At 42.5% G+C, this 9,710-nt stretch overlaps 1 protein-coding gene across 1 annotated transcript; it reads right to left on the reverse strand.

The window, feature by feature from the left end:
- Positions 1–211: 211 nt before the first annotated feature.
- On the reverse strand, positions 212–9,481 carry SULT1C4 (sulfotransferase family 1C member 4). Its single transcript, XM_035114840.3, has 8 exons — positions 9,348–9,481; positions 7,881–8,086; positions 6,257–6,385; positions 5,477–5,574; positions 3,978–4,104; positions 3,113–3,207; positions 2,756–2,936; positions 212–1,933 (listed from the first exon to the last, which is right to left on the reverse strand). The coding sequence occupies exons 2-8, from the start codon at positions 8,050–8,052 to the stop codon at positions 1,821–1,823; spliced, it is 915 nt and encodes a 304-aa protein (XP_034970731.3). The 5' UTR covers positions 8,053–8,086; positions 9,348–9,481; the 3' UTR covers positions 212–1,820.
- Positions 9,482–9,710: the final 229 nt, after the last annotated feature.

Below are 9,710 nucleotides of genomic sequence, written 5' to 3' on the forward strand. Positions count from 1 at the left end.
AGAGGAAATAATAGCAGGGGGGAAGAGGAGGAGGGCGGCCGGAAAGGCGAGATCAACGCCATCCCTGAAAGACTTGGCTGTACAGTTTTTTTAAAGAATAAATAAATCTCCCACCAGCATCTTCAGTTGCTTATATTTGCTTATTTCAAAGTCCTTTTGATTCTTGGAATGGATCAGACCGCGAACACACACTTTTTATTTATTAGTTTTTAATAAAGATTTTCCTGTGCTGCAAAACAAAACAAATAAATAAATGGGGGGGAAATGCATATTTCGCCTCCTGGAGCCTTTCCCGCAGTTCGTTCACATGTAGTTAGAGAGACTTTTGCAGTGGCCGTGCTTGCTCTTTGGGTAAAAGCGGGTGAAAAATAAAACAATGAGCTGTTGCATCACACAGTGGATTACAAGGTGGAACAATGATCGCCTTAACAACAAAAATAGAGCCCACGTAAAGTGAATAGCACAGTAGATTCAAAAGCTTATAATGGGACCACAGAAGGGTCAAAGCGCATCTCTAAGTGTCACAAGGAGCTTTGTCCCACAGTATAATATTAATGCTTGCTCACATCCTAAGCATATTTTCTCTTCCATGTATTGATTTTTGAAGATGATAGAACCTGGTGCCTTGTGGCAGGAATGCAGGATGCTGCCTCACACCTCATCACACCTTTGGGGTAGGCTACTCTAGCTCAGCACTGCCTACCCGAGCTTTGCCGACATGGTGCCTGCAAAGGTCCTGGTTCCCACAATGTCCTGCAAATGTGCCTGTCAAGCTCCCCTCTCCCACACCTGTCTTGGCAACTGTTTGTGTAGACACTGGTGGACGTGGTAGGTGTTTTCCCCTACCTCCCCACCTCTTCTATTTAACCTCCACCTCCAAGGTTCAGTGTTGGGAGTGCAGAGAAAGGGAAACAACTGGATTGGGCTCAAGAGGAGAGTGGGTTGAGTGTGCATGTGCATGTGGCACGAGATGAGCAGACAGAGCATGTTCTGCCACCTCTGCCACAAAGAGCAACTCCTGTATGGCCTTTTGTTCTTCCTGAGCAAGTCTGAGGAGGAGAGGACAAAAACTGACCAAGGGAGACAGGAGTGAATACTGTACTGGACATGAGGATATATTTATTTCATTTGAAGTGGAGTGGAGTGGAGAATGGATGGATGGATCATTTCAAGGAGAAATGGGAGAGGTGGGGCTGCCTCAGAGGCAGAAGAGAAGAAGATGCTGGATTGGGAAACTCTCGATCCCATTCCAGCATTCTTTTTCATTCTGCTTCCAGGACAGTCCCCCACCTGCTCTCTCCTAAAATAACCCAGTTGGGAAGCCTAGGAATTGGCACAAGAAATCACTTTGAATATGAAAAAGAATGAAGGGATGAAAGGATCCTCTTTTCACTCCAAGGACAAACCTTTCCAAACTTCTGCTTCACACACACACACACACACACACACACACAAAATTTACTTCCCAAATTCAGTGTTAGAGACAGAGAGTGGGGGGTGGGGAAACTGCCACTAGGCAAGCAGAAGCCCCTTTTGTCAATCAACATAGCTCCATCTTCAATTCACATTTTAGGTTGAAATGATTGCTACAGTATACTTTATACTGAAGAAGATAATGAAGACCAGCAAGTATAAAAGGATTTGTACAAGAAAGTGTGATGGGTTAAGACTTTTGCAGTGCAATCCTATGCATGTCTTCTCAGAACTAAGCCATACTGAGTTTAATCGGGCTTGCTCTCAGGCAAATGTGTATTCTATAAGGTTGTGCTTTTAAATAATGTAACATACTAATAGGATAATAGAGTTTACACTGTTCCTGCTTAAAGTTCCATGCGGAAAGTCAGAGAAGTTCCTGCCATGTTCTTCTTATACTCTGCATCAAATTTCTCATTTTGTGCCACAGTAAAATGGTTCTTCCAGTCCCCAACAGTTCCTAGAGCAGAGAAAACAAAAGACAAAGAAAATTCAGTTTCACTTAAAAAAGTTAATTCTACTGTTCAAAGGTCACAAATTTGGAAGATACTAGCAAAAGAACCCCACAACTATTGGGAACAAACTACCATTAGCACATAGGAAAAATGGTTTAATCCTGGAAAACAGGAGTATTACTAGGCCTTTAAAAAAACTCGGGGCACAGTCCCCAACACACACCTTCATATGCTTGGAGAGAACTGCTGCTTATGTACATATTAAAACTAAAGCAAGTCTTGTCAGACATCTAATACAGCTCCTCTCTCTCATGTGCAGTTCTGCCTCCCCACACCAACCAGCTACTATTGCATGTGCTTACAAGTCTTCTGTCCCCATTCAATACCATCATCACAGGAAACTCTCAATTTAGGGGCATCCAAATGATGGGCGATTGAGCACATGCGTACGGCGCCAAACCTGAAAGTATCCCCCAAACGTCATAAAGACGTAATTAAAAGGGGCAGAACAGGTTGGAGCATGGCGGAACGGGCTTACGCATGCTCTGCTGATGTGTGCTAGGGTCTGGAACAGAACCCCCCCTGCAAAAAGAGGGTTGCCTGTACACACAATATCCAGCAAGCACAGATCAACACACCACTAGAGAACAGATAAAGCTGGCCTGTGATTGGACTCCCACTGAATTGCACCCAGCCAAGCTTTAAAAAAAAAGGTTTTTCAAAAGGAGGGGGAAAAGCAGGAGACCAGGACCATAGTGCAGGAGATAGAGGCCTTCTGCTCCCTGAGCGGCACCCCTGTAGAAAAACAATGACCCCCCCCATAGCACCTTTTCTCATGAATGGGGAGATTGAATGGTCCAGTATCTCTTGAGGCAAAAAGGTGTAGTTTGCCATGGGATTATCTTTCATGACTTCAAATTGTGTATAATGGATTATCTTATCTAGAACCTCCTTTTCCAAGTCCTTCTCCAGGAAGTGCAGGATCTTCTGAATTTCACACCTTGGATTCTGTGGAAAGGGAGGGAATTAAATCCAGGAATTAACCAGGAATAGGAAAATAAAACAATTGTTAATCAACAATGCAATCCTGCACATGTTTACTATACTAAATCAATTTTAGGTTTCAATCCCTGTAGTCTAGTGTTAACTCGCTTGTGGTCTGAAGCCTAAAAATAAACACTCACTTCTTTTATATCTTCATAGAAGAGGTAAAGAATCCGGTTCTTATTTTTCGCCTCCCACCAGCCTTTTACATGATCATACCAGGAACCCCAGAGCACTAAGGGATAAAAAATGAATTAAGCGTCTTAAGGAAAAATTTCATATCACAGACTAAAGAGACTATAAACTTAAACAAGGAGATGTTACGGATTTACAAAATATAGGTCAGCTTGTTCACGGCAGAAGAAAATTCACTGGGGCCAAACAGTTCCATGACTACAATGACAGGAAATACATTTTAAAAAACAAACAAACAAACGCAAAAACAGTTAATTTATTCCCAGGTCGTGGTTAGACAACACCAATTCAGGGGACTAAGCTGGATAACTCTATGATCAGAGTTTGTTATGATGGAACAACTGTCAAATCACACCCAAACTCAGAACATTTAACGTGCTCAAGCTTGGCAACTTTTTCCTAAATAAAAAAGATAATTGCCTCAACATCAAGACTGTAGCAAAATGGAGCAAGGGGCACATTCCCTTATGGAATGAGGAACAGGCAGGAGATTTCCTAAACAGGATACCTTCTGCTCCACTCATCCCAGCTTCCTCCCTTGGCTCATAAATCAATCCCATCTAAAACAGATTGCGCTTTTATTCCCAGATCAGAAGCTGGCCTTATATGCTGCAGCAGCTGCACCTTGTCTGAACGAAGCTTGAGTTTGTTTGTCCCCTTCTAACTAGAAAGGAGCCACATGCGGTGTTTGGCAAAAAGTTTTTAACTTCCCATTATCAGTTTGCTACTTGAATTTAAAATACAAAGATAAATGATTGAGTTCTTAAAAAAAAATAATGTAGAAAACTTGGCGCAAAGCATTCCGTTCACCTTTTCCATCTATGTATTTCTGAAAAAATTCCTCCCATGTTCCTGGCTCAGGCATCATTTGATTCATTCTGTGGAAGTGATAATAAGAAACTAGATTGTCTTTGGCATTTCTTGCCACGTAGATGACCTGCGGTGGGTATAGAAGTGAGAAGATACCATTATTCGCCTGTGGAGAAAGCGCAAGTGCACTTTCATAATACTAGAACACAGGACCGTCCGGTGACGTTCGATTTTGGAAGACTCAGGAGGACAGGCAGAAGAAATTGCCTCTTCACAACAGTTGCTCCCACCAGATGCAGTGATGGCCGCCAACTTTGAGAACTTTAAGAGGGGTCTAGACAAATTCATGGAGGTTTAGGCTATCAATGGCTACTAGTCAGGATGGTATCCCATATTAGAAGCTGTATGTCTCTGAATACTAGTCTCTGGGGAACAACAGCAGGAGAGGACTATTGTTCTTATATCCTGTTCTTGAGCTTCTATAAGCATCTGGTTGGCCACTGTGAGAAGAGGATGCTAGACCAGATAGGTCTTTGGTTTGAGCCAACATAACTCTTCTTATGTTCTTAAACATGAACTAGATCATTTTAGTGGTATCTGACTCATGTTCCTCTATATTGCCTCCAAGTGTCCTTATTTTCCAAGGACAGTTCTGGATTTACAGAAGCCATCCCAATTTCTCATTTGGTCCTGGAATGTCCTACTTTTCCTTAGGACATCCCTATTTTCATCAGAGGGTATGAAGTTATGCAACTCCCGAGCCAAGGAGATAAGTAACTATACAACCTTTAGAAGACATCTGAAGGCAGTCCTGTATAGGCAAGTTTCTTTTTTTAAATGCTTAATTATGTTTTGTATATGTTTAAAGCTGCCCAGAATGGCTGGGGCAACCCAGTCAGATACGCAGGTATAAATAATAACATTTATTGTTGTTATTGTTGCTGTTATTGAATAGGGCATCCCTATATTCCTTGGAGAAATGTTGGAGGGTATGAGAGAAAGAAAAAGAAAGAAAAAGAGGACAATAGCACTGAGACTGAAAGGGACACAGAGACCTGACCTGCATTGGGGAGCCATATCAGGAAACCTAATAGAGAAGTAGGATACAGTGGTACCTCTGGTTAAGAACTTAATTCGTTCCGGAGGTCTGTTCTTAACCTGAAACTGTTCTTAACCTGAAGCACCACTTTAGCTAATGGGGCCCCCTGCTGCCACCGCGCCGCCGGAACACGATTTCTGTTCTCATCCTGAAGCAAAGTTCTTAACCTGAGGTACTATTTCTAGGTTAGTGGAGTTTGTAACCTGAAGCGTTTGTAACCCGAGGTACCACTTTATGTTGGAGTGTTAATGATGTGCCCCCCTCTTATGCTTAGCATCTGTATATACAGTATCTGTAAATAAATTCTGATTTTACAGAAACACCATCAGTGTCCAGTGACTTCATTCAAAGGAAACCAACTCCAGGGCATGCTTGCCAAGCTTCGTGCCCAACCCATTACCTTACAGTTTTGTTCCCAAAATGACGGAGGCACCAGTTGTACAGGAAGATGAGTTTTCAGTGTTCTTGGTGAGGGCATGGCTTCAGCTTTATCCAAGGCTGAGAAACAAGCCATTGTTATTCTACAGTATTCTTTAACTTTATCCATCCAATACCATTTTGTAGGGCTACAGACCAGACTTTCCAAGACCCACATGCAATGCTAATGTGTTGCTAGATCTTAGCCTAGTGGAAAACATAAATGTTTATCTCCTTTCAGTGTCCTTTGGGCTTTGCCTTCAGGGGCGTTGAAAAAAATGATCTCATATCTTCATCTAGTCTCAGAATGTTGTCTGGAACATTCAGCGTCATCCGAGCCACTGATGACCTCATGGCTAATTTGACCCTCCTCTTAGGACAATTTGTTCACTGCTTTTCTATTTTTCTCTTTTCATTCATATCTTTATTCTATTTCATGATATATTTTAGGTGATTTTGTTTCTTGATAATTTTTTCAAAGCAAAAAAACAACAACAGTACGGCTTTGGGAAGGAGAAGATGGAGCAATTTTCTGCTTTTGGCAGTTAAAACGAGTGACAAGAAAATAAAATAAGCATTGACTTCCTAACAGTCCTTTTCTGACACTCGCTTTGCCTCTTTCAGAATGAAATATGACATTCCAGCAAATAATCCTGGATCATGTTAGCCACTCCATTTTCTTAATATGGATATTTTTTTGAATTTCTTAGCAATATTTTATCTGATAATTATATACAAGTTGACCTGCAGATCTGGCGCTTACCAGTGGGCAAAGTCTTGTGCAGCACCCATTCAATAAAAGGTTGCCGATCGTAAGTGGAAGCACGCTTGCATTTCTCAATGTCGCCATCACATTGGATCATGTCTACAATCTCCTGTGTCCATGTTGTACCTGGTAATATACGGAAACAAAAGAAGAGTTTTGCCTTTTGGCACAAGATTTATGAGTTCATAATTTTTCATGGACTGGAGCCAGAAAATATTCGAGTCCACATTATACACATCTCCCATCTAAAAGCAACGGATGGTTTGGCTAGCTCAATGCTGATTGTTGTTGTTGTTTAGTCATTTAGTTGTGTCCAACTCTTTGTGACCCCATGGACCAGAGCATGCCAGGCACTCCTGTCATCCACTGCCTCCCACAGTTTGGTCAAATTCATGTTAGCTTCGAGAACACTGTCCAACCATCTCGTCCTCTGTCATCCCCTTCTCCTTGTGCCCTCAATCTTTCCCAACATCAGGGTATTTTCCAGGGAGTCTTCTCTTCTCATGAGCTGGCCAAAGTATTGACTCCTCAGCTTCAGGATCTGTCCTTCAGGATGGATAGGTTTGATCTTCTTGCAGTCCATGGAACTCTCAAGAGTCTCCTCCAGCACCATAATTCAAAAGCATCAGTTCTTTGGCGATCAGCCTTCTTTATGGTCCAGCGCTCACTTCCATACATCACTACTGGGAAAACCATAGCTTTAACTATACAGACCTTTGTCAAGCAAATAACAACAAATGTTGCTTTTAGATAAATATAAATGGGGGGGGGGTACACTTGTCAACTGAGAGTGCAGAATGCATAAGGAATATATGTTAATTTTAAAGCTATGTCCCCCACCCTATAATACAAGAAAAGCCTTATGAACCTTATCACCTACCACCAGGACGGTGTGACCTTCTTCACATGCCTGCTGTTTGTAGTGGCCATTGGTTCTGGCTGTTTTCCTGTGTATACTGTCCATGTACACATATCCTTCATGAGAGACAGGCCACACATTTCGCACTTGTATTTATAATAGCAGCCCAAAGCCCCCCTTTTAAAGTTGAAAAGGTTGTATGGGAGAGATTATGGGGTAGAGGAAGGAAAAGAAGCAAAGGAAGATTTTTGTTGGGATTTGAAACATGCATTTGCAAAAATAGTACATAGGCTATAAAGTTTGAAAGCTTCCACATTATGCATTGGCTTACAGATCCTCAACTCTTTCATGTTCAGCCTGAATTTGTCTGGGTCATTAATGTTATCTTTTGAAACCCTTTTTTTGGTCCAACAACATTATGTGCTTTCAGTGACAAGCAATCACAAGGCGTATCACTATGAATCATACTACCATCTACTGAAAGCAGGCAACATCCACATTCATTATAAACAATAGGTCCTGTTTGCAAATCCATGAGTCACAAATGCATTAACAGAGATTTTAAAATATGGTACAATGGGAACAATTCGCCAGGAGGTTCTGAACTCCTTGAAAATGTTTATGGGATAATTTTCTGGTGTGTTGCATCCAATCGATGCAAAGATCTAGCGGAAACTACTGCAAGTCTTGGGTCACTTTATGTGCCTGGTAAGTCAAAGATGCCTAATTAGGCCTCCTTATGTTTCCTGCTTGCATACTCACCTGCCTTTGCATAGGTTGCTATGAGGAGGTCATCAGGCTTGGCTTGGAAAGCCCAGATTTTATGCCACGTGTCACAGATCTCCTTTGTCATAGGAATCCCATCCACCTCACCAACTTCAAATCGTTTCACATCCCAGTCCAGCTTCAGTTCTTTCATCTTTTCCAAGGGCATGGAGAAGGTGCACTTCAGCGATTGCTTTGCTCTCCTTTAAAGAAGAATATTACTTTATACCTGGGACCTGGGCCAAGAACCAGCTGAAGTGGCAGCTAACACCGCCAAGAAGTGTTGCTACTACAAGTTCCTCACTTAAGCCCCTCCTACCATTCCTTCCCATAGCTATCAAGTTCTCCCTTTTTTTTTAAGGGAAATTCCCTTATGCTGAATAGGCTTCCTCGTGAGAAAAGGGAAAACTTGACAGCTATGTACCTTCCTTCCTTCCTTCCTTCCTTCCTTCCTTCCTTATTTAGCCACTCCTGTCTGTAGCTCCACTCCTTCAAAGCTCCTCCTGCTTGCTCCTTGCCATTCTGTGCCTCAAAGCCCCACCTGTCCTCCATGATATTAAATGGGTTCCATGCTCTGAGGCAACATATTGCTGAGTACCAGATGCTGGAGACAAAGCCCAGGGTCAGGCCTTTGTGCTTTGCTTTAGTCATTTGGCTGGTTAATGTGGAGACATATGGGACTTTCCCAAGACCACAAACTGAGTACAAGGCAGCAGTGGGATCTTATCCCCCAAGTTACTCCTTTGCACCTGCACCTGCTACTGCAGTATAACGTCAGTTTTGCAGAATAATGCTGAGGCTCAAGTAAATTGCCCAAGACCACACCAACTACATAAGTTCAAGCCATACACTGGGCCTCAAAGCACCACCCACGCTTCTAATTTTCCAATCAAATAGACCAGGACATTTCTGATAGTGTTGGGTATAGAACTTTGCGTGTTTCTCCATAGAACTCAGAGGCATTGGGCTGGATTCATTGAAACCAGTGTGGTAGGGGAAGTAAACCCAATGCCTCCTATTAGTGCAATGGGGCCTTTAACCTCCCAACACATCCCTCTTATTCACTCTGGGGGGCTGGAAGAACCTCCAGAGCAACACACAAGGGGAGGAGAGGTGGATTGTTCCAGCAGAAATGCTTGTGCTGATGGAGCAACAGAAATAGTATGATGAAAATGAATTCCACTCATAGGTAGAAACAACATAAATACAATATGAAACTGCCTTACACCAAACTATTGGTCCATTGAACCCAGCATTTCCTGATCTGACTGGCAGCATCCCTCCATCACCTCTCCCATCATCTACTATTTAATCCCTTTAACTGGAGATGCCAAATATTGAACCTAGCAAACATTCTGCACACAAGACTTATGCTCTGACACTACGTTATGGGCCCTCATCTCTGCCACAGCCAGATACTCACAACACAAATTGGAAGGGGGATTGGGAGTTTCTCTTAAATACCTTGTACACTTTCCCCTCAGCTGGATGTCTTGGCCCTGTAAAGGGGATGTAGTCTTTTTCTCAAAGCGAGGTATTGTTCTGAACCTTGGAGCTACAAGAAAAATCCACGTCCTTGGAAACTGCCTGTTGGTGGCACAACTGTGGGATGGAGTACAGTACTCTTACCACCTAACAGGGACACAGGAGTAGTGTGAGGATTTGGATAGAACTTAAATTTCTCTTGTGAATGGGGAAATAAAAGGAGGTGGAACAGGAGGTGGAGAAGAAGGTGTTTCAGAAAGAGCCAATAGCAACAGAGGTGTCATGTGCTGTAGCTTTTTGAACTTTGCTCTTCACCTTATCTTCATGGGTTAATGCCCCAGA

This window comes from Zootoca vivipara, chromosome 4, assembly GCF_965207765.1.
Source record: "Zootoca vivipara chromosome 4, rZooViv2.hap1.1, whole genome shotgun sequence".
NCBI classification, from domain to species: domain Eukaryota; kingdom Metazoa; phylum Chordata; class Lepidosauria; order Squamata; family Lacertidae; genus Zootoca; species Zootoca vivipara.